Raw genomic sequence first — 25049 nt, 5'->3', positions numbered from 1 at the left:
GGTGTGCCATCATCAAAGGAAGGGGATCAAAGTAGGCAGGGCCAGGAGGCACTGGAGGCTCAGCCACCATCCTGCAGGGCACACATGCTGTCCATCCTGCCCAGGTGGACACCAAGGTAAGCTGGGAGCCCGCAATGCTTTCCCTGTCACACTCTCAGCAGGCTGGTTTGTCTTGCAGATTGAACACAAGGTGTGTCAGTGAAGAGCAGCCCCACTTCAACCCAGATCTGGATGCAAAGTCTCTCTAGAAAGCCATGAAGAGGCATGGGTGAATGGCAGCCATGGCTTGCCCTGGCAACACTGTGGCTCTGAAGCTTCAGGCCCTCCTGCTCACAGACCTGAAGAGGGTGAAGTCAGGGACAGCCAAGGAGTCAGGGCCTCCACATAATTTTATGAGAACCACCCCCTCCCTGCCCCCCACACACACATGCAGAGAATCATACACATCCCACCTTCTCCAGCACTGGTCTACACTTATCCTCCAAAACTGGGGGTGAGGGGGAGGGGCCAAGTAATAGAGGAGTGGCCGGGGCATCTCCTGGGTATGCTGTACACCCAGTGCAGGCATCTTCACTCCACTAAGGATGGGTTTTTTTCCTCATAGTATGCCCCACAAAACTGGAGCATCTGCTTGCCACTGTGAATTTAGGATGGGATGATGTTGCTCTTGCACCTGGTACAGAGGAGATGGAACTTTTGAGGGACTGAACTGTGCTCACGGGGCACCAGCTGAAGAGGTTTTGTGAGACTTCCCTTCTCCACATCAGCCGGCCCATTCTTCAGTCTCCAGTACCCAAATTCCATGTGCTGTGAGCAGGAAAGGGCTGATCTGAGTCTTTGGGGTTTGCATGGCTGACCAGAGAGCCCTCCTACTGTTAACCCTGGAGGGTTTACTCCCTACCTGGCTTGGAATGGCCAATAGGTACAAGAAGAAGCACCATTAGAAGAAACTAGAAAGCATGTTTTTTCCTCTCCTTACTTCCCAACCCAGATTTACTATTATCTCCTCTTTTCAGATGAGAAAGCAGAGACAGGGAGGTCAGGCTGCTGGCAGACACTCAAACCCAGTTTTCTGATCCCTCAGTCCTGACCAGATGACCAATGGGTCCACACATTCCAGCACTGGAGTCTTGGCCTGTGCTCTGCCTCAACAGTGGTGGGTGGAAGGGCGCATGAAAGGATGGATTTCCTGTCTCGCTGTCTTGTCTACATCGTGAAAGCCATCTGGTTTTGGGGATGTGCAGGTGTAGGTCCCCATAACTGAACTAACAAGCAGCTGCCCTCCCTCCTCTCTGGGCTTCCCCAGCACCCCTCTCCCATCAGGGGCAGTGGAGCTGCTCACACTGTGCAACCCTGCAAGGACCAAAAAGCAGGCCATCACCGATGTGCTCACGCGGAGAAGCAATAAGTAGAGGCAGCAGATTGCCAAGTCCTATAAGGCTCAATTGAGCAAGGTCAGGGGCACTGGGGCACTGGAGCTTAGAGGGGTGGGTATGCTGGGCCTGGACATCAGCGGCTGCCAGAGATAACCTAGGAAACAATTACATTCTGGGGAAGGGCCTTTTCTAGGGGCCAGCCCACTGGAAACATGTCCTTATGGGATATATTTACACTAAAAATACATTCATGGCTTATCTCAAATTCAAAATTCACTAGCTCTCTTGTGTTTTAGTGGAAATCTTACTTATGGCTGCCCACACCCTCTGGGTGCCAGGGAAATTGTCTAACCAGAAAGAGGGTAGCTACCAAAAGCCTTCAATAAACATCAATCTTTAAGTTATTGTACAAGTGTTCTTTCAAATGAAGAATACCACCACAAAGACCTAGTGGCTTTTCACTGGAGAATGAGCCAGAGCTTTTGGTTTATGGTTTTTCATGGAAACACAATTTTACAGAAAAGGTTTTAGACAAGAGATTTTAGCAAACTGGTTAAATATATTTATTTGTGCTATCAATAAACAGTTTAAAAACCGTATTTTTTTAAACATCATTAACAATGGCAGTAAAATGATAAGGCATTCAGATAAGGCACTTGACAGAAGATGTCAAGATCTCTTACAGAAATTTCATAAAAGACATTGAACACCTGCTTATGGAGACACTGATAGGGGGAGTCTGGATTCAGATTCACATCCCTCCCATGTATCCCCATATCCCTATTATTGCAATCAAATATTACAAAGGTTTGGGGAGAATAGAGATGGGGTGCTGCTTCTAAAATTAAAAGTTCAGGGGGTTCCAATGATTTCCATGGAGCAAACAAGGCAGTACAGTTCTCTCTCAATTTCTGATCCATGCAACTATGAGCATGATAAAGTGGTTCTTATTTGACTTAGTAAGTTTGAAGTGGGTGATTCACATCAGTGGATAAGTGGAATCCCTTCTAAACAAACAAAATTGCATCACTCCTTTCAATTTTAGATCCTCCAACTGCCTAGAAGACATCAGTTTTCACTCAAATGATGATAACAACACTCTGGTCTAATAGCCATGACCCCCTCAGCCACAGTAATGTCCTTGTCTGAGCCAGCCCAATGCTCTGGCAGTTTGCAAAGACTCAGCTTCCGGAGAACTTTAATGGCCATCAGTGAGGTTTCAGGATAAGGGACAAATGGAGGTTCCTCTCACAGCCCCTTCAGAGATGCCCTGACTCCCCCCTGGGAATGTCAGTAGGCAAGACAGTGAGCAGAGCTGCAGTGGGCCACCACAGGGTCACCATGCCAACCTCCCTGTCCGTCACAACACAGGGCATTATGTCTCTGTGGGTCAGGGAGACACCATGGTAGGCAGCGGGGCCTCCACCCAGTATAGTCCTACTCTGCCCTTAGTGCAGGTCTACTAGTAGAGGCTATTGTGACTTGATTAAAGGAAAGACTTGATTCAAGGGGTATAGGCCCCTGTATATTGCTTGAAAGAGTGTAGGTCCCAGCTTGCCTGTTTCAAGAGGTTAGCGTCCCTTGCAGCCTCCCCGGCTGCCAAGGAAATGGGAGGCAGCTGCCTCAGGGTGCCTGGACTTGCTTTCTTGCTCCTGCTGGTTTTGCCCCCTCTGCTGCCAAGCAGTGGGGCATACCAGCACAGAGCCCCGACCTGGCTAGATTTCCACCACCTCACTCGGGCCAGGAGAAGCCTCCCCAGCAACACCAACCTGGATGGGGAGAGCACCCGCCAGGGCCACAGCCAGGACATGGGGTCCAGGGAGAGGCTGGCAGATCACAAGAAATCCTGCCAGAGCAATCTTGACCTCTATTTAATCTTGGACAAGTGAGTGGACCTCCTACCGGGCCAGAGACTTGGGGGCCATTACTGGGAGCTCCATTCTCAGCACTTGTTAATAATGTCCTGAGTTTTTGGTTATCATTTTATGCTTTGTTGTGTTTCTAACCCAAATGACTCCATTTTTACTGGACTCCAGAAAGACTGCTGAGTTGTCTCTGGGCCTTCTATAGCCTCAGTGCAGAGAAAGATCTTTGCTTTGCTATCTATGTGTTTTTGCTACTTTCTTCTACGATCTATGTGTTTTCTGAACACTTTACTCTCTGGGTGTGGTCCCGAGAAAGCTGGGCTCTATATAAGCCTTTATGACCTTGAAGAAGGAAAGGGGTCCGGGCCATGGGCTTGGAGACACGGCCTTGGTCGTTTCCAGCCCCTCTGTTGGGCTGAGAATTAATTTCACCTCTTCAGTAGTAGCCGTGGTATGACGTCGGTACCTCATGGAAGCACGTGACTGTTTCCAAAGCCCTTTCCCTGCTGTGCCATCCTCAGACAGGCCTGGGGGAGAGCAGGGAAGGTATATGCCATTTCCCAGGAAGGAAGAGCGTCACAGAATTGAAGGCAGCAACCTAGAGTCTCTCAGGATGACTTATCCTTGTTGAAAAGTCAGGTATTGAAGTTGTCTACAAATATGTTATTTTTTTCCCCTTCAGACCTGTTAATACTTATGTGCACAGGTGTTGGGGGCACTTTAGTATCTTTGGGATGTGATGACCTCATTATCACTATGACTTTCACTCATGTGAACATTGTGGCTTGACGTCTATCTTGTCTATTATGACTATCCAATATTGTTTTATTTCCCCTATATGAAATATCTTCTTTCATCCCTTCACATCCATCCCTGTTTGTCTTTAAAGTGAAATACATATCCATAGGCAATCCATCCATAACTGGCCTTACCTGTCCACCTAATCTCACTGCTATCTTTGCTTGATGAATTCAATATATTCAAAATTGGAGTGATTACTGATACGTAAGAACTTGCTACTGACAACTTGTTATTTCCTAAATGTAACAAATTGACATTACCGCTTTTGTTTTCCTTCTGTTTCTGCCTACCTTTGCAGACTGGGCTTTCATCGTGTACATTCTGCTTCCCTTTCTAGCTTCTGCTTGTTTGTTGACTGTTTCTCTGGGGAATGTTTCTCTGTTTTGAGAAACTAGGACTTGGAGTTTGAAATCTGCCTTTTTGTTAACATCCCGCCACAAAACTAGTATTTGTTTGTCATTTTATTTTAACAATTATCAAGTAAATACATGAACACAAATTTAAAATCAAACACTGTTGGAAAGGTACTGCAAAAATCTCCAGGCTTCTTCCCACCCTCTCCACTTCTGATCCCACAGCTCAGAGAGAGCTCTTGCACGTCTTGGAGATCTTGTCAGGTTATGGCTTTGTGTCTCGTAACAGGCTTGTGGTGACACCTTTCTTGCTGCTTGGTAACAAAGAGGCAGAGAGCTGGCCATGGTGATTCTCCAAGGACACGAAGGACCGGGAGAGTCAGAGATACAGAACGCAGGAGGTTTTTTCAGAAATGCATCCTCCTTCATGTCTTATCTAGAACTAGTGTGTGCACAACCAACCCTCCTTGTTTGCTTCCAGAGGGTCTCACTCTTGAATCCCCCAGTTGCAAGCACACAAATTCCATTGGTGCCGTCCATCCTGCCAGTGTGCTGGCGTGGTGGGTGGGAGTAGCTTCTTGGATGGTTTCAGGTAAACTCTGCTAACACAAAGAATTCACCCTATTCCATTGATTTTTCATTTTCAGGTCAGGAAGTGTGGACACCAACTGGATAGTTATATACGGCTTCGTAGAGGATTTCCTCAAAATGTTTCAAAAGTATGACTTCTCCATGTGGTGGGGCGTTTGCAATGCCAGGCAGAGTGCCTGTTTGCTTAGACCCAGTGGGCATGGGTATCTTGGATTAGCAGCATGAACCCCGGGTGGAGTTCTGAACCAGTCAAAAATGCAGTTTACTCAGTTTCCATGGGCTCCAAAGGTCCTGTAGACTTCAGGTGTTTCCAGTCTTGGTGTCAAGCCAGTGTAGGAAATACTAACTGACTGGAGGATGTCACAGATTAGAAACCAGCTAACCAGTAACACTGTAAAACAAACTTCTTTAAATAGTTCCAAAGAAAATGGCAAAGGACCCTCAGGGCAACTGTAAAGAAAAAGCAAGAGAAAATTCAAGGATGGTTTTCCCAGTATATGGACATTTGAACTAGGACTGTTAGGAATGAGGAAAAACAGGGAAACAAGAAGCATCAAGGAGACTTCCTGTGGAGGGAGTGATCTGTTTAGGGGAGAGAGGGGTTAACTCACAAAAGGGGTACCATTGAGACTGGGACAGGACAGCTTGGGGTCAAGGCCAAAGGGCTCATACAGCCAAGCCAGGGGTCGGGATTGCAGAGAGCAATAGGAATTAACAAATGACACTTGGGCTGAGTGTGGGTGATGAGGATTGTGCTCCAAGACATCTGATAATTCTGGGTAAAATGAGTGGGAAACAGAGCTACCGTTACTTGGAGCTCATCAGGGACGAGGACAGCAATCCTCTAGCAGACAAAGGGGGCCTGTGACCCAGAAGACAGTGGGCAGGGAGAGGAAAGGGATACAGGTATGTGAATGAGTGGCAGAAGGAACAATAATGTCTCTTAGATGGGGGAGGAAGGAAACATAGACCAGGAGGGAAGGGCCATGAGGTTCCAAAAAAGTTTCAGTAGAAGGAGGCTACTCATGGGCAAGCATAGGGACCTTCACCCAGTGTGTGTGTGGCATGAATCATGCACTTATGTGTCTGTGTGTGAGTGTGTGTGTGTCCTGTGTGTGTGTGTGTGAGAGAGAGAGAGAGAGAGAAAGAGAGAAATGTAGAGGATGGGATCTAGGGATAGAGGAGGACACCACCCTGACAGTCTCCCTGGAGCGCCACACATTTGCTGGCCTCAGAATCCTTTACTAAATTTATGGTAACTTCTGGAACTCAGGAAGGGGTCACAGGCTAGAGGGAAGTGAAGACAGGCAGGTGTCCCCTCCCTGGCTGCTCATGGGGTCATTTGAACCTCTGTTTATGACTCTCACGTACACGTGCTTCCTCCCCAGCCCGAACATGCGGGTCTCGATCGTCACCTTCTCCACAAGGGGCCACACCGTCCTAAAGCTCACCTCGGACAAGTAAGTTCAGCTTCTCTCCCTCAAGGGAGACCTACTGGTGGTGGGAGGGGGGAGACGGAGGCCATAGGGTAAACTCTGCAGAGGTGTCCTGAGTTTCAGTCAGGAGCCCACAGGCATGCTGCCTGGGCGGGGCTGGCTTCTGCTCAGAGACCACCCTGCACCCCCTGCATCTACTTCCAGGCCCTCTGATAACACCGGCACTGAAACTGGCAGCCCCTGTGTTTCTAGACAATCTCTGCCACTCCAGGTTTGCTGTGCCGGCTCAGATCTTCACTTGGCTCAGCCTGATCCAGCTCCCCCTCCACCTGTGTCCCACTCCCACCTGCTATCTACCTTAGCAGAGCTAGTAAAGGACAAAAGTGTGGCCATCTGCAGCTCCCTGCTCCCCTGCCTGCATGGGCGGCACTTATGGCCCCTTCCCTGGCCTTAGGTCTTCCCTGTCAGGAGCTCTGAAGTAGGGAGTCAGCACTCAAAGCAGCTTTGCTGCTTCCTTCAGATCCAATCCTGAAGGGAGGGAGGCTGTGGGTTCCAAGGCATACTCAGTGATCCAGGGCAGGGAGGAAGGGAGAGGGCACGGGTATTGCCAGAGGGACCCTTACCAAACTCAGCCTTTCCTGGTAGAGGGTGATGAGTCCCACAGGGGACCCCTGAGGTGCTGGCAGTCCTGGCAGTGCTAGGGTGAGTTCCGGGTTTACACTAGCGCAGTCACAACTGCTCCCCACTTTGCCTGTTGTTGGTCAGACAGGCCCTTCCTGAAGCCTGCTGGTCAATGAACCTGATATACGATGAGTACAGACAAGATCAATTCCAAAGACCCTGGGCGAAAAGCCCATGACTCGGTTTCTTGACAGTCGCCTCCCTCGTCCAGGTCGGTCTGCCCAGTGCAGAATGTGCCAGCACAGATCAGGCTGTTTGAGAACACGCCACCCTTCTTCCTACCTCAATACTCCATTTTATTGTTTTTAGAAAAGAAATCGAAGATGGTCTCAACAAACTACGCAACACAGAGCCTACCGGAGCCACAAACATGCAGGAAGGATTTAAAGCGGTACAGCCAGAGCTCTAAGAATTTATCCTGCTTTAGCAAGTGCTCAGAATATCATTGAGTCCTCTCAACATGCCTTCCTGTTTTTGCAGGTCAATGAGCAGATCTCCACAGTAAACTCTGGAGGTAAGCTCTGCTGACTTCGAGACTGTGGGATCCTGGACAGTCAGGCCGAAGAACAGCAGTCTGGTGGCCCCCACTTGGAGCTGACTCTTGTGCAAGTTTCCTGACAATATGTCGTCCAGAGTCCTCATCCATGCACAGAGGGGAAACTGAGCTTCCCGGATGATTCTGAGACTTGTGGGCTCCTGGGTGTACATTCCTGGTGTTTATTAAGTATGAGGCACCTGACCTACATTGAGCTTGTGGAAAAGGGAGAAAGGCCAGGGGGCACCTTGGGCAGACAAGACTCTGCTTATGGAAGAAAAGAGCTTGATTTTCCCCTTGCTGACCACACTCTGCTGTGTTCCCATGGCTGGAGCTGCCTCCTTCCCCTTCATTGTCTTTCCTCTGCTGATGCTCCTGCTGGCCTTTGTGTCCCCAGGGCTAGAAGCTGTGTCAACTTCTCCCCGGAGAGAAAGCGGGGGCAGTGCACGGCCTTCACACCTGTGGCAGGTCACTCTGGGCGCCTTTACTGACCAGGACCTCCTGCTTCTCCCACAGAAAAGAAAGTGCACTCCATGGTTGTCTCCCTAATTGATGGAGCACTTTGGCCAGAGTCCTTTCAGGCTACCAAGAATGAAGTGAGTCCAGCCCACCTTGACCAGCCTTTGCTCCACATGTTTAGTGATTTGCACTTAACACGGTCTTTGTCTTAGGCTCAGAGGACTCGACAACTGGGAGGGACTGTTTACGTTGTGGGTGTCAACAACTACGTGAAAAATCAGGTAATTCAGAACGGAAGCCAAGTGAGAAGTCTCATTGTGGAAAGCTTTGGCAGGGCCCCCCAGAGGATGGTTCTCTAACCCACTCACCCCAAATATCTGGACAACATGTGACTACTGCAGAAATGAGTAACTGTGTTGTATGAGCCCACCTGGGGAACAGGTGGTAGAACTTTCCATTCCAGAAAGTTGGGCTGCTGGCGAGGTCAGGGTGGGCCACTGAGTCTCACATAGCATGAAGCCTGAACCCAAACACTGGGATGGTGTCCTGCTGGTCCTCACCCCTGCTGTGGGTCCAAGTTTTCTGCTTCTCCTTGTAGCTCCTGGCAATTGCAGACAGCGAGGAGCACGTGGTTGGTGTGGACAGTGGATTCTATGATCTCAGGAACATCGTTGACTCAGTGAGAGAGGGGTGGTTTGGGGGTGGATGAGGAGGCTCTTACCATGCCCACTCTTCACCTTACCTGACCCGAACAACTCTCTGTTTCAGCTCGCAGCTAAGGCCTGCATTGAGCTTACAAGTGTGGGACCGACCGATTACTGTGTGGGAGGTAAGAGCTGGGTCTCTATTCTAAACAGAGGCATGTGTGCTTGTGTGAGTTGTACATTGTGCTCGGGTGTGTGTGATGGATGTAGTGTACTGTGCAGTTTAAATGTGTGATATAAATACACACGTGGAAATGCTCTTATTCCCAGTATGCATGAACGAGAGTTGACATACAGTTCTATGTAAGGTGAAGGTATATCACATAATGGTTTGACATATAAAACTTGAAGTGATTAGCACAATAAGATTGTATAATTCTTTTTTTAATCACAAAATCAAAAGTTTAATTTAAAAATGAGGAAAAAATAATACAGTAGCAATGAAACCGAAGAAGATCTGACAAGTAAAATATTTCAGAGCCAGTTTGGGATCACCCCAGAAGCACAGGGCTGATATAGAGTTGAAACATCAGTGTATTCTTCCCATCAGCAAAATGAAGAAGAAGAAATGATGATTTCAGTGTCTGAAGAAATTTTTCAATGTCCAGTGTCCTAATAAGGGCAATGTCCCTCCACGCAATCACTCCCAGCTACATGAGCTTCAGGGTTAATAGGAAGGCCTCTCCTGAGAGTTGGACCAAGACAAGGATGCCTGCTCCCCCAGAGGGTCCCGCAGCACTATAGTGAGGACGTCCAGGTACTGCCTGAGGTGAAAAGGCCTCTCTCTGGAAGGGTTTTCAGTGCAGGTTGTACTGCCATAGCCCTGGAGTACACAGCTGAGCCCCACGGGTAAGCACTCCCTTCCCGGGAACAGCACACAGCCTGACCCACCACGTCCCGACCCAGACAGCTGGCTCTGCCTCTGTGTCCTTGCCGGGAAGGCTGGAGCACCCTCACCCAGGTCAGACAGAAGGCTGCTCCAGCTGAGCTCTGCTGCCCGTGGCCAGCACAGGAAGCAGGGACCCAGATCTGCCAGATGCTCAGCTGTCCACAAGAGGCAGAAAGACAGAAAGATCAATACCCACTCTCCCCAATGTGAGAGAGGGGAGGCCAGTGGACTGTGCAGGGACCAGCTCAGAATAGAAGCAGGGAGACTTAAGGAAGAGTCGTGGCGCTCATATCCCCATGACTGACCATGGCTCCGCTGCCCATGCTTGCCCAGGTGGGGAGGGCGTGGCTACAGAGCTTCCAGGATGGAAGAGTCTCTCAGACTCATCCTGACTTCTCTGAACCTGTAACCTGCAGTGCCTCAAGTGGGCTGGGTTAGAAACACACTTGCCCCCACCACCCACAGCACACATGGGTCTTTCCTTGTTTTAAGTCCCCACCCGTGGAGGCAACTGGCAGCCTGGTTTCTCTGGGCATGTCCAGGGAGACACCCAGGCAGGAGTGTCTGAGCAGCATGTGAACACAGACAGGTGGGGAGACCAATCGTACCCACCCAAGGTGACAGGAGCCCTCCCCACACCCCCTGCCAGCCTGGCCCAGCAATCCCTGCTCTGTCCTTGTAAACTGTCCTCTAGTCAACCGCCGCCACCTGCTCTGCCCAGATGCCTCTAATTCTTCACTTGTCAAGTAGTAATACCATGACTACTGCTTAACTGTAAGGCTTGCTTTTCTCATTTAAACTAATTGTCTTTGAATCTTTTAGTCTGCACATTTTTCAAACCTACAGCAAATGGAAGCAATCTACAGGAGATCCTCTCACTGGATTTCTCCATTAACAGCTATCAGATTATCACTTATCTATCTAGCTCCCTCTCTCTCTTTCTGACTCCAACAGTCCGTCTGATTTTTGAAGGTTTCCAAAGTAAATTAGAGTCATCAGCCTCTTCTACCCCCAACTTTGTCATTTTGATTATGATAAACAAGGGACCATTTTCCCGAGTTGTCTTTTTGAAATGCACGCATCTTCGCATTGCAGGTATGTTATGTGTGAGTCTCACAGATGCACACACACACCTGCATAACACAGCCCCTGTGAAGACACACACCATCACAGCTGCCCCTCAGTCCCCTGCATCCTGGCGGCAGCTGCTCTCCACTCTCTCCCATTGGAGCTCTACCAAATATAACGACCATGAATAGGTGATCCTATATGCTAACCTCCCATCTACATACACTTCCAAAGGGCATTTTTAATAAACGAGGGCACATGGAACATTAGATTGTCCACCCTTTCAAAGTATGCAAAGCCAAACCTCTTTCCTTGGTGTCCTTGATTGATATTCAGATACTTCCTGATAAGTTGGGACACAGTCCCTGCCCCAGGCACATCCTGGTTAGGACCTCTTTGTGGGCATTTGAGAACTTCCCTGGGGTGAAGCAGAATGAGAATAGCCACAATAGGAGAGAACAGATTCAAAGGGGGCCAAGAGGTGGATTTTCTCCCAAAGAGGCTGTGCCAAACTGCATGTGGGGATGAGGATGCGGGCAGAGATATCCCAACAGCTCCTTCCAGGCTCACTATGCAGCCTTGTCATGGTGGGCAGGCCCTGCTGAAGAGTGAGCCGTGAGGGTGCAGCCTGGCAGAAGTGGCTAGAGAAGCTGCACTGAGCCACTCTGTGTGGGAAAGGGCCTGAGGCGTCGGGACATCAGCCCACCTGAGTGTACCACATGCTTGATTTCTTAGCACAGGACACTCAGCTGACGTTCCTGCTCTCTCTGTTTCAAAGACTCTGCACTCCCCCTGCTCCTGTGGTTCAGGCCCTTGTTAGGACAGGGGCACTGCCAGCAGGTATGCTCAGGGTCCACACAGGGACATCAGCAAGATGAGTGAGCCATGTTAGTCCAAGGATGACTGGCTGTGGTGTGAGGAGGGCAGGCAGGGCATGGGTCCCTGAGAGAGTCTACCTCTGAAGACAGTCACTCCATTCCCAGACATACTGACATGCAAATCCACAAATGCAACAATGACGGGTGTTCTATTTTCCAGAAAAGATTTTTATCTGAAATTTCAGGGGAAATGTACTGATAGTCAAGCATGGAATCCCATTGTTTTTGAAGACACTTGAAGGCCTACAAAACTAATCAGCAGGCGCACTTCTGCCCAAAGCCCTAGAGTCTGTTTTCTTCAAAGCACAGAATTTGCAACCATCACACTGATGATGGCTGGAGGAGGGCTTGATCCAAGAGAAATCCAAACTGCCAAGTTCACGGTGGTGCTGGCAATTCTAGGACTGGTTCCTCCATTAATTGACTGTATCAACTGGGCAAATCAAGCTCAGGGCACTGGAATTAGCTAGACATGAGACTGAGGCACCAGTGGAGAATAATGACCTTGACATACAGCAAGAAGGCCTTCCCTGCATCTTGTGTAAATCTCTGCAGCCAAACCCACAGCTGCCGTCACTGTGTTCCCTGGCATTTGTTCCAGGGGAGGGGATCCCCAGTGTCCAATCAAGGGGTAGGACAGATGTCCCTTAGCAAGTCACTCCCCACACAGCAGAAGGAAGAGCTTTCCATGAATCCCTGGGCAGGGAAGTGAGGAGGCCCCCGAGGATCAATATGTGGAGGAATTACAATCACGTTCAACAATCCTGTTCCCTCACAGCTAAGGGAAGGGGTATTCTTTGGTACAGAATCAGCTGCTCCATGCTTGTCTCCCCGGGGTCCCACCTTATTCCTCAGCTCCTCAGTCTGCCATAGGCACACAGAAAATAGGGAAGAGAAACAGCCCCCCAAACGTAAAATCATTTCACAAGCAGCCAGACCAGTCTGCTCACTTCAGGCAAGAGGCAGAGTGGTGCAGCCTGCACTGTCTTGCTCCACTCTCCTTTATGGTGACAGTCTGGTAGAGGCTGGAAAGCACTGCCTGCACCCCTTAGGGAGCCTCAGGACTTAGAGATTGGAAAGCCATGATGGGTTTGCTCATGGTTGGGTCCAGGTGGAGCCTTGAATGGGCTGTGCTGGTTAGCAGCTGTGGGGACAGTACCCGAGAGCTCCACCAGCCTCCTCACTGTGGCCCCTCAGAAACACCAGGTGAGCCTCAGGAGACACCCAGATGTTGGTTCAGAACAGCTGTCTCCTGCAGGAGTCCCTTGGGGGCTCCATTTGGGGGTACACTGCCATAGTGATGAGATCAGCAGACAACAGAACTCAGTCCCTCCTTACACACATCTTTGGATGTTGCCCTTGCAGAAAACTATGATGTAGGCGTCTTTGGAAGAGGTTTTCATAACACCAACAACAAAAAAGAAGTTCTTTGCAGAATTCAAATAAGTGACACCATATTTTTCGGTAAGTACCTCTCTGATTTGTAAAAGTAACAGATTTCCCACAGACGCCGTCTCCCTCAGGCACCATGCCTCCAAACACTTGATGCCCATTCCCTATGGGTGCTGTGAGGATAGAGGCAGCACCGAGAGTGGAAGGAGGGACGTGGGTGAGACCATCCAGCCCCAGAGCCACAACAGGTTCTGGGGTCAGGGCTGCTCCCTGTGAGGAGGGTCTTCCCTCAGAGTTGCGTCCCCTGCGGTTTCCTCATCTCTCACTTTCCCTGAGAGACAAGGACCCCAATCTCCGGAGTCAGCCAGGTAGAACTGATAGCAGTCCTGGGCTCTGAGTACCTGCCAGGTGCACTGGTAGCTTTCCCAGGAGGGTGTATTCACCTTCAATTGAGAGAGGCGGCCAAGTACCAGGTCCAGGTCCTGAGATGTGGCACAGAACACATTCCTGTGTGCCCTTGACCATGTGAAAGTTCCCTTCTTGCTCTATTTTCTCTACTGCGAAGCGGGAGCAATATAACAGCTGCGCTAAGTAAGCTCTGCGACATATGGAAGCCTGTTATCTGGCGACACTCGCACCTCGGGTGTTCCTCCATGATGGAGGAGTGGCTCCCTGTGGAGCTGACCAGGGTGTGTGGAGGGGTAAGTCAGACTGCAATGGCAGCTGGGCCTTCACCACTTGGGCACAGTTCAGGGGTGGAAAGTATTGGAACTCAGATAAGCAGGATCCACAACTATAACTCAGGGTGCTCTTTTGAGTCTTGTGACTGCCATGCTCAAATAAAATAACAGTAAACAAACGCAAAGGAGGAAAATCACAGTCCCATCCTCAGAAATTCCCTTTGTCAGTAAATAGTATCACCATCACCCAGTCAATCTGGTCAAAACCTGCATGTCATCCTTGAACTCTCTTTGCTTTTATACCCATATGCAGTCCAGGATAGGTCTTACTTCTTTGATGTCTAAAGCATGTGCTGAGATGGCTCACCCCTCAACAGACTCATTGTCCTTAGATTAAAACCCAAACTCTTCTAGGACCAAGAGTTCTGTTCCACGTTCAATCTTACGTATGCAACAAGGTCAGGTCGTAGAACCTCAGGGCCTTGACACTTGCTGTTCCCACAGGGCAAACCACTCTGCCCTGGAACCCTTACCCTGGCTTTCACTCATCACACTCAGCTCCATTTAATGTAAATGTTCAAAAAATGTAAAAAAAATAGAATTATTGAAAAAAGAACTTGAAACAGCATCTCTTAATATCAGTAATTACCAAAATATAATAATCAGTTTTTTGAAGCAAATACCAGCATGAATTCATTGAATGCATAAATATTTCAATTTTCATCAAGACTGCACAGATCACCTTGTTCCGAGCACCTGCCTGATCCCTCCATTCCGTGTCCCAACCTTGTACGTTTATGTCACAATTTCAATTCTAGGCAGTTTATTTAATTTGTTTGTGTTTTATTGCCTGCTTTCCCGCCAGCCCCACAAACATAAGCCCTGGAGAGCCGGATCCCACTGAACCCTTGCTGGTGCGGGCAGCTGCTGAGAGGGCAGAGAGGAGACGCTGCATCTGCCCTGCAGAGCCGCACCAGCCAAGGGCAGGCACATGGGAGCGGGGGTTGGATGGGCACGTCCACTGGCTTTCTTCCTATCTCATTTGCTTTAGATAAAAAAGCCACCCAGGTGGAAGACACCAGCATAAAGTGTCCGGGAGTGATGATGGAGGTACCAGCCAAGTAAGTGCCATTCTGGGACAGGCAGGCATTTTGGCCCCAAGAGATGCAGAATGTGGGGCCACCTCTGCTGGGCAGCATGTGACGTGCTCTGAAACGCATCAGGGCAATCATCCTGACTAACCTGTCTTGGTGATCCCCCGATGAGCTCAGGGACCTGCTGTGCTGCAGCCCATGCTGAGGACAGGACGTGGAAGATGAGGGACCCAGGTGGGCTCGACTACTCCCAGCAGCCTTCAGAGCGGAGCCAGCACAATACAAATACACAAGAGTCAGGATGGTGACACTACACAGCCTCCCTGGTCACTGAGCTCGTGACCACAAAGCATCTCACCCCATGCAGAGCCCATCACTGGTCATCCTCATCACAGAGGTGGACCTCATGGGACTTGGGGTGGGGTCTCCTCCCAGGCCGTCTGCCCTCCAGTAGACCCGAATGCCTGATGTTCAAAGCCATCACATTAGGGAGAACTGTGGGCTACGGTTTGAGCAGAAACCAAGAGCTGTGCCGACCTGCACCTGTGGTCCCCATCTGTCCTTTCTGTGTTTAGCGAGATCTCTGTTGAAGTGAGCCTGAACAACGGTGCCAGCTTCATCAGCAATGGGCTCAAGATCAGCAGCAAGGACTGTGGAGGTCACAGGGTAAGTACATGGTCCCCCTCTGGGCTACCCAGAAGTCTGCCCTGGGGAGGGTGTCATTTTGGGAGGCAAGACAGAGGATGAGTCTCAGGACAGGCCTAGCAAGTAGCAGGTGCCAGTAGTACTGGGCGGCATCTCCCGCCAATTATGCCCTTAGCCCTTCATCAGAGCTGGGACATGTCTGAGTGGCGTCTAGGAGCCCTGGAGTGCAGCCAGCTTAGCATGACAGACGACCTCTGCTCTCTGAACACAGTCATTGAAGGCAGGTACAAGGGAGAAATGAGAGACCCAAGCAGGTTCCAGAAATGGTGTTGAGGATCTTCCCAGCCTAAATACCGCCTGGCCAGCAACCCTAACCTGGTCTGTGGTGGGGAAGTTGGGGAACCATCTTAATCCAGCGGGGGTCAGTGGGGGATGCTAGGAGGTTCTGTGCAAGGAACCAGACTGCAGGATCTGGGCACCGGGCCTTCCCAGCAGGCTGCAGGCACAGGGGATGTGGAGGGGACAGCTGGGCCCTGCACAGTCAGGGTGCGTTTCCTCTGCATTGGTGCCCGGTGTGTGACCATCTCAGCCCCTGGGACCCTGAGGGACACTGGCTGTCATTTTTCAGATGCCTTTGGCCCCCTCCCCTCCTTCCTCCTTTCCCACACTCCTCAGCTGTCCTGGCTGCAGCTCTCCCTACATCTCTCTTCTCAGCTGCTGGAGAAGCTATCAGGGCCCTGGGAGGGATCAGGAGTCATCTCAGCTAGGGACACCGGGGAAGGAAAGTGACAAGCTCTTTCCATGTCCCCCATCATCTGGGCACCGAAGCCCAGGGCAGTGAGGCATGGCAGTGGCAAGCATTAGGCTGGAGAAGAGTGTGATGGGGAGCAGGGCTTTGGTGCCCGATTGGCAGAGCCCCGTGTCTTGTACCTGCTTGTGAGGGTCCCCACCAGCTGACATCTCTGTGTTGTCTGCATTGTGTCTGCACATCTGCTCAGACCAGCCAGAGGACGGACATCAGCCCCTCAGGAGTCCCGCCGACCCACAGCTCGTCTGTCATCAGGCCCATGAGGAAAGTCCTCAGGAGAAACGCAGGGCTGGCCCAGGTACCACAGGTGAGCAGTTCTGACCTTGCCGTTCTCTCTGCCACCCTGTCCCTGGGCACCACACCTCTCTCCCGCCCCCTCGCCTGCTGCTCTGAGCAGAGACTGCGTGGGGTCCCACCTGAGCCCCACTCACCCCAGATTCAGAACCACAGCCAGAGACAGCCCCTTCTCTCAGTCCCACATGGACCTGGCCTGTGCCAGGACTCCGATGACCCTCCACACCTCACGATTCTCTCACCTCCAGCTCACATGTGGACACGGAGGTGCAGAGAGATGGAGGCTATCAGCCCACAGCTCAGAATCTATAAGACAGGGAGGCCCTCATGTGCAATGATCCTGGGTCTCCTGCTCTGCCCTTGAACCCGCAAATCTCAGGGGGCCCCACACTCCCCCAGAAACCCATCTGTGTATGTGTACAATTGTGTGTCCCTGCACTGTCAGCCAGGGCTTGGGGTTGGGGCTGGGCTGGTCACTCCTCAAGGATTCTGGTTTCCTGACTGGGCTCTGGCTTAGCCTCTGAGCACGGCCAGTGGGGCAGGTGTGTCCCACCTCCACGGTGGGCGCTGAGCATAGTTGGCTCTAGTACTGTGTTCCGCCCAGGTGGCAACCTGCTGAGAATGGGAGTGGGCTGATGGGAGTCTAGAATGTGTGCTCAGCAGTGGGAATCGAGAGGCCCCAGGCCCACACTCCTGGTGTTTTCTCTCTGCAATGTGCAGCCACCTGACCTTTCCAATGCGGCAGCAGCAGGTCCCGGAAATCAAGGCATACAGTTCCCCAACATCAACCCTTACCACTTGGCTGCGTGCATGCTGGTCCTAATACTGATGATAGGGTGCTTGTGGCTACACCGCAGAAAGGTGAGTGCCCCAAGCTGCACAATTCCCTGAGCCCAGACAACTCTCCTAGGGACCTGACACATGCACTCCTGGGTCTGTGCTGCTCCCTCAGTGCAGTCTTCAAGGAGCAAAGGGAGACACAGACTCTGCCCTCCAGTCCCAGGCAGAGAGACAACCTGGCAGGCCTCCTGCCTCGTGCTAGCACAGCCTGTGGCCATGGGCGGCGTAGTCCATGGGGATAAGGGCCCGCAATCTCTGGCAAGCTGCCTCATGGCCCCCGGGTTCTGAGCGCTCAGGTGGACAGGAGGCCGGGAGGAGGACTGTGCTGTTGAGGGAAGAAGCAGGGGCCCTGTAGGGACACAGAATGAACAGGACTCCCAAGCTCTGGGCAGCTGAGCTTTAGAAACCAACACGGTGTCTGCACATTCTCTGGGCGGCTACGACCTCCCTCATCTTCTTCTTGAGTGCCAGGGGATGCTGCCCATACTGGACACACAGGGACAGAAAGGAAGCAGCTGCCAGCCTGTCCACAGCAGCTTCAGTCTGGGGTCTGGGCTGGCGTTGGTACCTGAGCAGGCATGAGGTGGACCACGCAATGCCACCTTGTGGAGACCACGTGCCCTGATAGAGCAGAGCAATAGCAGAGGACACCCTGACCGAGAAGAGAGGGACAGCAGGGCACGGTGGCCGTGGCAAGGTCACTGCCGGATGGAGAGAGAAGGAGGAGCATAGGGGAAGGCACAGCAGCAGCCAGGAGCTAGCAGGACCTAGAAGGTACCGAGTCCCTCAGAAAACTGAGGAGTCAGGTGCTCAGGGACATGCAGCCTGCTGGCCACCAACCGCTGGGGTGGGCATCCACAGTGACACCCAAAGCCACGTTCTCACTCACTCCCGCTGAGCAGAGTCCCCTCCTGCCTGTGTAATCACCCAAAGCCCTGCAAAAAACTTTCATCCTTGTTTCTCTTTTCACGTTCTAGAACAAGATGGTGGTGAGTTGTGTTTTGTTTCTGATGCCCACACAGACCTGCACAAGGAAACCGCCTGAGCTGTAGGATATCTGTATTTCCCACCCACCATCTCCTCCTACCTGGACAGAGAGAGCTGGCAGAAAGCAGGGTGACAGAGGGGCAGGGAGGGACAGGTGGGAGGACCTAGACTCACAAAATGGCATCCGAGAACACCCTCTCCATGCTCCCAACGGTCTGATCCAGAGCCTCGGTCACATTATAAATTGCAGTAGCTGTTGCAGCAAGTGCCATGATCCACAGTGACATGACCAGGGCTTTCCTTTTGGTTTTGTGTGTCAGTTCCCAAAGATTGTTCATCGGCTGGTCCTTCCCTGGGTTAAGTGAGCAGTTGGAAAGGGAACCTCAGGGTTCCAGTACTGGTCACCCCAGTGCAGTCTCTCATCCTGTTGGGTTGCATTTCTTTGGTTTCCTCCCTGTCTCCTGGCTGGCTGAGGGATTGACTGGGTTTGTCCTTTGGGCACTTAAGAGCTGAGGAAGGTGGAGGGAGTCAGTCCTCCCATAAGCTGTGAGGGAGGCCCAGGCCAAGTACACCAGGGACCAAGTCAGCTAAGCTGCCTGTGGCTCTCCCAGTTAAGGAAGCCCAAATGGACCCATAGAATTTGCACAGCAGGGCCACTGTGACCTATAACTGGGAGACCTAGGAAGCAGGCCCCACTCAGAGGCTGCCTTCGGTGCTGCTGCACTCTGGTCAAGGAGGCTGCATCTGCCAGTACCAGGCCAATCAGCCTCTGCTGATGCTCCTCCCCAATGTCCACCTTTCAATTGTACAACCCCAAGACCAGGCCTCTCCAAAGGGCAGCTCAGAAACCCAGGTGGCCTGGGAAAATTTGCTGTCCATTTGGGGAAGGATGTTCCCTGCCAAATATGTAGAGGTTGCTTGTGCTTCCCACGGAAGGCCTCCCCTGCAGCACAGAGTGCTGCTAATCAGTTGTCCTTGAATCCTCCCAACAAACTTTAGCTGAGGGGCCAGAAGTTGACAGGTGCCAGGGGAACAATTCATGTCTCTGAACCCCAGAACTGCCAGACAAAAGCGTTCTCTTCCTAGGAACCTTGTTTACAAACGTGCCCCACGGTGGTGGTCCCTTGTGGAGATGACAAACTAAGACAACTAAAGGTGAGATGGACCAGTAGGAGGGAGCTGTGGCAGGTCGGGCTCTGAAGGAGAGTTGGGCCCAGAAGGTGTGGCTTGGATGGAGAGGAGTGTTCAGGGCACTGAGCTGTACTCACTTGGCTCTAATACCAGGCTCTCCCCTCAAGGGGCTCCCGTTTATGGAATCACTGCTTTCACAGCGGTTCTCATCAGCCCCATTAATGACTTGGGTCTCCTGGGGAGTAGCAGTGGGTTAAAACCAAATCACAAGGTTCATGAAGGTCAGAAAATAAAAGCAGGAAATCTGAGTCAAGATCTTTCCCCCATTGGGTGGACATGCTGGTGCACCTGGCACCCACAGAAGCCAGCTCAGCAGAGCGAGGGAGGGAGCTGCTGCCTTGTCCTCCTGCCCTCAGCAGGTATGACAAGGGTCACATGGAGGAGGGGCCTGAAGGGAATGTCCTTCCCCAGCAAGAGCTGGGCCCGCCCTGCTGAGACACTTCCCACACTGGGGCCCCAGCACAAAATAGAGTCCACATGGCTGGGGTGGAGGACGAAAGAGCCCACAATTTCTGCCCGGTTTTGCCAGTCCTCCTTGTCCTGCCTCGGTCCTTTTTGGGGGCCATGGCTTCCTCCAGGAGCTTCTATGGCACCAGGAGAGCCAGCCATGCCTTCCTCTCAGTGTGCAATACAGCGGTGCCCAACACATCTTCCAGAGAGGTGGAAGCCCTGACCAAGGGCTCGTTCCTGTTCCCGGACATGCTCCCCCGCTGACAACATCAGGGCAGAGCTAGAGTGCAGGGTCCAGAGCTCCCCTAGGATCCCCCGCCAGGGATCCAGGTCACTCTCGGTCTGTCCTGAGCCACCTCTTCTCTCCACCCTCTGTCAGCCGGACCCTGCACACTCTCAGGGCATGGAGCCTTCCCTGCCTTCCCTGGTGGGCCTCATGAGTGCAGGCCTCCTCCTCCCTTCCTTCTAGCTCCTTCCCAGTTACCCTGCAGGCACCTCATGTTCCCCTCTGAGACACCGCAGATCACCTCCAGCCTTGTACTTTAGCTCTGCTAGTAGCTCCTGGCTTGTTCTGCAAATATACTAATTTGCACATCCCTAAAAATTCCTGACTCACACCCTGACCTACAAAGCAGGCCCATTGTCACAAGGAAGGCCACTATCCTCCCCCAGGGAGTTTGTGGGGACAGAGCTCAGGTGCTTTTGGGAACTGGAGGGGACACTGTCCTGCTGGAGGCAGCAGCCAGCTCAGAGCTTCCTCACAGGCTCTTCTGCTTTCCAGGACAAACTGGACACTCTGCACATGCAGATCGTGCGCAACATATTACAAAACCGCAACCGGAGCCCAGTGATATGTCATAGCCCAGGCGCAAGGTAAACAGGGTACAGGGATGCTCCCTATGGCCAGCGTCCTTTGCTTTATTTCCTGACAGCGGCCCTCTGGGAGTGTGGGTACAGGCATCTGTCAAGAAAATGTCTAAGAATGAGACGTGGTGCTCAGGAAACTCCCACCTGAGTCTAGACAGGGACCCCGTGTGTTTTCTTTGATTTTCATCTCAAGGATGGCGGGGGAGACAAATCTAGAACATTACCCAGCACTTCCAAATTTAAATGAAAAGGCTGGAGGAACAGTCAGATGGGGAGTGTTGGGTGCCTCCATCCCCACCCTGCACCAGGGCTGTGGGTCAGCTGCTGCCTCCCATGCTGAGGCCCTCCTGGCTGGGATGGAGACACACCCCACAGCACATCTGGGAAATCTGGGGGAACTGGGGCCTTCATTGAGTCAGAACATGTCCTCAGTCCCCAGGCTCCCCGGCAGGGGATGCAGAGACAGTCAACATCTGAGCAGAAGGAGTTCAGTGTCCGAGCCCTTGGGCTGGGATTGCTGGGCACACCCCAACACCTGAACAGAGTCTCAGATAGGAGCCCAGGCAGGAGGAGTCCCCAGGGAGGGGAAGGGCATCCTCAGAGGTCCTGCCTTGGGCCAGCCCCCATAAGCCAAGGAAACCAGAAGTTTCTGTTCCCAATTCCAGTGCTTCTCACTGACCTCTGTCTTCTCTTCCCACAGCCATGTCCCTTACTCAGGTCTAGAGGTGGGAGGATGCGCAGGTACCCACGCTGCTGCCTGCAACACAGCCTGGCGTGCTGTCCCCTCGACTACTGATGGATGTGTTGCCCATATGCCCCGTGCCGACCTCCCCCACTCATATGTTCCCGGCCTCCCCGGCCCATATGCTCCCAGCCCCCACAATCGGTCTGCTCCAGGCAGCCCTCCAGGATGTTGCCAATGATCCCTGGCCCAGTTGGAAAACGTGGTGGAATCCCTTTGGCACTCCTACCCCCATAGACCAGTCAATAAATCCTGCAAATCCAAGATTAAGTTCTTTATGTGCTTAAGTGGACACGTGTGTTGAGTCTTGGTTTACAGTCAAAGGAGTTGGATGTGGTCCATCAGCAGAAGTGGTTCCCTGGGCAGCCCTGCTCCGCTGTGCAGGATGTGGCCACACTGCTCCTGCCTGGACAGAGCACCCCGGTGTCCTCTGGCTGTGCACATGGATGAGTCCCCTCCCCACAGCCTGGTCTTCGTCAGCCACCAAGGCCTGGGCCACAACCGGTTTTAGCTAAATTCTGCTCTTTTCAAAAGGCCAGAATGTCTTTGAGAAAACATACAATCCTTTCTCCTTCCCAATTTTTATGGAGAGAGAAGTACTTAGCTGTCTCACCTCCCTCACTCCCTTTTTCTTTCATTTTTTGATGACCCCTTGCTGGATATGTCATAAAAAGACACAAGAACTTCTAAAGTTCAGCGACTGAAAATGCACCTTCTTTTTCCAAATACCCCGAACTGCCCCTAAGCCCAGGAGGATTTTAGAAGATTCTCTCCACTTCCCTAAGAGAAGGTGAATCTCCCCTATTTGCCACCATGTATCCTCACAGTGTCCTGTGCTCTGCCCCACATGCCAGCCACACCACCCAAGGAACCCCATGAGGAACCCATGAGCCCTGGAGGGAGGGTCCCCCAACTGAACCAGGCCAGCAGTCCCTGTGGCCCGCTGTTCTCACCCAGTATCCTTGAATGTTGTGTTATGTTTCAGTTGGATTTCTCTCAGACAGCTAAAGGTAGAAATATGTCAGGTTTGGGTTTTTCATCTGTGTAGACTGAGTGGATGGATAGGGATGACTAACTTTCCCCATGTTTGAAAAGAATTTCTGCCATGATTTGTGTAAGTGCATGTGGATGGATTTGCAGGAATATAATAAGTCACACGACTTTTAGCCTTGAAAGCCTTTATACCTGGAGTTGCTTCTCCTTGTCCACCACACCCCAACCCCTCTGACAGGTTACAGGGGTCTCCCCCATGGCCAGCACAGAAGAGAGAGGGAGAGAATCTGCCCCTCATGGGCTGTTCCTTTCCTGCCAGCACATCTGTCTCCCCAGCTGTATATAGTGCCAGGCACAAGGCACTTCAGAGAAATAAGAGAACTTACAATGGAGGCCACATAGAAGGTGCTGGAATTATGTGGGGAAGGGAGAGCTCAGCACTTTCAATTTGACCCATTCAGAGACTCCCTCCATGAGCAAAGGCAGGTTCAATAGCGAGAACCAGCAGTGACTCCACACTTGCCTCCTGAGACCCTTCAAGCAATGTGAGGCCCTGACCAAATTTTGGTTTGGTTTATGTCACAGAAGAGACGATTGTTCCAGAAGATGGTGCTGAGAAATTTTTGTTTACTGGCCCAATTTAAAATTCCATCTTATAACACCAGTGATAACAGTCACGGAACACATGTGACTGAGATTTCTGTTTCACCTTTTACTTGACAGCACGCCCATCACGTACCACCTTCGGTCATCACGCTGTCACTCATGGAAGCTAAGTTTCCCTTTCTGAACCCTGGAGATGATGCTTTCAAACCTGGAAACATGAGAGAGTACTCAGAGCATTGGGGCTGTCGGGGTGGGGGAACCCAGCAGACGTTTGCCCAGCTCACAGCCTCCCACCCAAGCTCATGCTATGAGCAGCAGACCCACAGATGGGGCACCCAGCTCTGTGCTGGAAGGCTGGCTCCGCCCCTCCCTCTGCCAGTTCCCATCCTGCCCAGTATATGGTCTGCAGGCCTCAGGGAGCCATGGAGGTCACCTGCCACTCCCCTGGCCTTCTCCCCAAATCACCCATCCCCTCCTCCCTCTCTGCCATCTTGGGCACCTGGCTGACACTACTCCCTACTGCAGGGACTACTATTATCCCAGGAACCTCAAATCCACTGAGAACCCACCCAACAGCAAGGGCTCCTGATCCTTGGCCTTGTCGCAGTTTATGAGAAAGGAGCCAACAACTTACAATGCAGACAGGCAGGAAGAGGGCAGGGGAGCGCAAATCTCGCCCACTTTCTCAACCTCACCTGCATGCTCTCAAGGCAGCCTTTTCAGCTCCCTGCTACCCTCACTTGCTCATTATCCTAGTAGCTCTGGGTAGGTTGTTGTTTCCTGCCCAAGGTGCTGGAGGAAGTTGGGTATGGTCCGGGCTACAGCCTGTCCTCACCTGACCCGGCCAGGATAGACCCCACCTGATCCAGAGTCCACACCCCAGGGCAGGGGGAGGGACAGGAGGCTTTTAGTGCCTTCTTCCTGCAAGCTGTGTTTCTCACTGGTGCTACTCTATTATTGAGGGCCTCTCTGTAGAGGAGACGCGGTGGTCCAGAAGAGCTAAATGGAAACCAGCAAGTCCTTACAACCAGGCCAGCAGTCTCTTGGGTATCATGACTGTACTCACTTGTCAAGTAGATTCCGGACACCTCCCAGTGACTGGCCCCAGTCACAGCCCTGCTGAGGACTCAGTGCTACCATAGTCCCACCCCACAAAGACTCCTCCTTTGGGGGGGTGTGCATTCCCATTTCAACCCAAGAAGAGTGAAGGAGGGAAAACTACAGCACAGACAGGATCCTGCAAAGATATTCAGTGAATGGGAGCCCTGATGTGTTGTGCGCTAAACCCTGATAAACTGTTGCTAGACTCTGATGGCTCATTGTCTTCAGCACTAAAGCCCCCCAAGCTCCTGCTGGTCCTTTCTTGTGCACGCCCCTTCCCAGGACATCCCCCTGGTCTTCCCTCCTCCTTGTTCCCAGCACCAGAGGCTGCCGTCCAGGCTCAATACGCACAGCTTGCCGCCCTTAGTAAGCCTGGTGGGTAGGGAACAAGCACAGTGTCAGCTGCCTCTGAGGTCTTTGCCCAAATTCCTGACTACCCAGCTTTGGCTCTGGGGTTCCATCTCTCAGGGAGGTGCTCACCCACTCAGCCCTGTCTCAGGTTCCTCAGGTGACAGGACAGGCCTCCTCCTGGCCAAGGTGGCTTATGGGCACACGGAGCCTCAGAGACTCTGACATGAGGGTCACATGGCAACTTGGAGCAGAGAGGACTAGGGCACCCCTTTTAGCACATATTTGCCAGCAATGGCATAGCCAGAAGCTGTGGCTCTGGACCCGAAAGGACTTCTTGACCCTCCCATCATCAAAGGAAGGGGATCAAAGTAG

The 25049-nt window shown here is 51.9% G+C and overlaps 1 protein-coding gene across 2 annotated transcripts in view; it reads left to right on the top strand.

Moving 5' to 3' along the window:
* Positions 1-21885, top strand: part of LOC119234510 (anthrax toxin receptor-like) — a 52336-nt gene extending 30451 nt beyond the window's left edge. Inside the window, exons 1-18 of one of the 2 annotated variants that reach the window (XM_037497492.2) lie at positions 2792-3261; positions 5043-5114; positions 6375-6446; positions 7413-7494; positions 7584-7617; positions 8155-8234; positions 8310-8378; positions 8696-8776; positions 8866-8926; positions 13002-13100; positions 14760-14829; positions 15378-15468; positions 16446-16562; positions 17270-17410; positions 18367-18378; positions 19463-19531; positions 20799-20890; positions 21585-21885. In XM_037497492.2, the coding sequence (XP_037353389.1) occupies positions 2984-3261; positions 5043-5114; positions 6375-6446; positions 7413-7494; positions 7584-7617; positions 8155-8234; positions 8310-8378; positions 8696-8776; positions 8866-8926; positions 13002-13100; positions 14760-14829; positions 15378-15468; positions 16446-16562; positions 17270-17410; positions 18367-18378; positions 19463-19531; positions 20799-20890; positions 21585-21807 (1743 nt within the window). In that variant the 5' untranslated portion in view covers positions 2792-2983 and the 3' untranslated portion in view covers positions 21808-21885. Of the gene's footprint in view, positions 1-2791; positions 3262-5042; positions 5115-6374; positions 6447-7412; positions 7495-7583; positions 7618-8154; positions 8235-8309; positions 8379-8695; positions 8777-8865; positions 8927-13001; positions 13101-14759; positions 14830-15377; positions 15469-16445; positions 16563-17269; positions 17411-18366; positions 18379-19462; positions 19532-20798; positions 20891-21584 lie in introns of those variants that run through there. The other variant, XM_054690063.1, reaches the window with a different exon arrangement.
* The last annotated feature ends 3164 nt before the right edge of the window (positions 21886-25049 follow it).

This window comes from Talpa occidentalis, unplaced genomic scaffold (genome assembly GCF_014898055.3).
Source record: "Talpa occidentalis isolate TD23 unplaced genomic scaffold, MPIMG_talOcc4v2.1 talOcc4.8, whole genome shotgun sequence".
Lineage (NCBI taxonomy): Eukaryota > Metazoa > Chordata > Mammalia > Eulipotyphla > Talpidae > Talpa > Talpa occidentalis.
The sequence above is the reverse complement of the archived record's forward strand: the minus strand, read 5'-3'. Positions and strand labels throughout refer to the sequence as shown.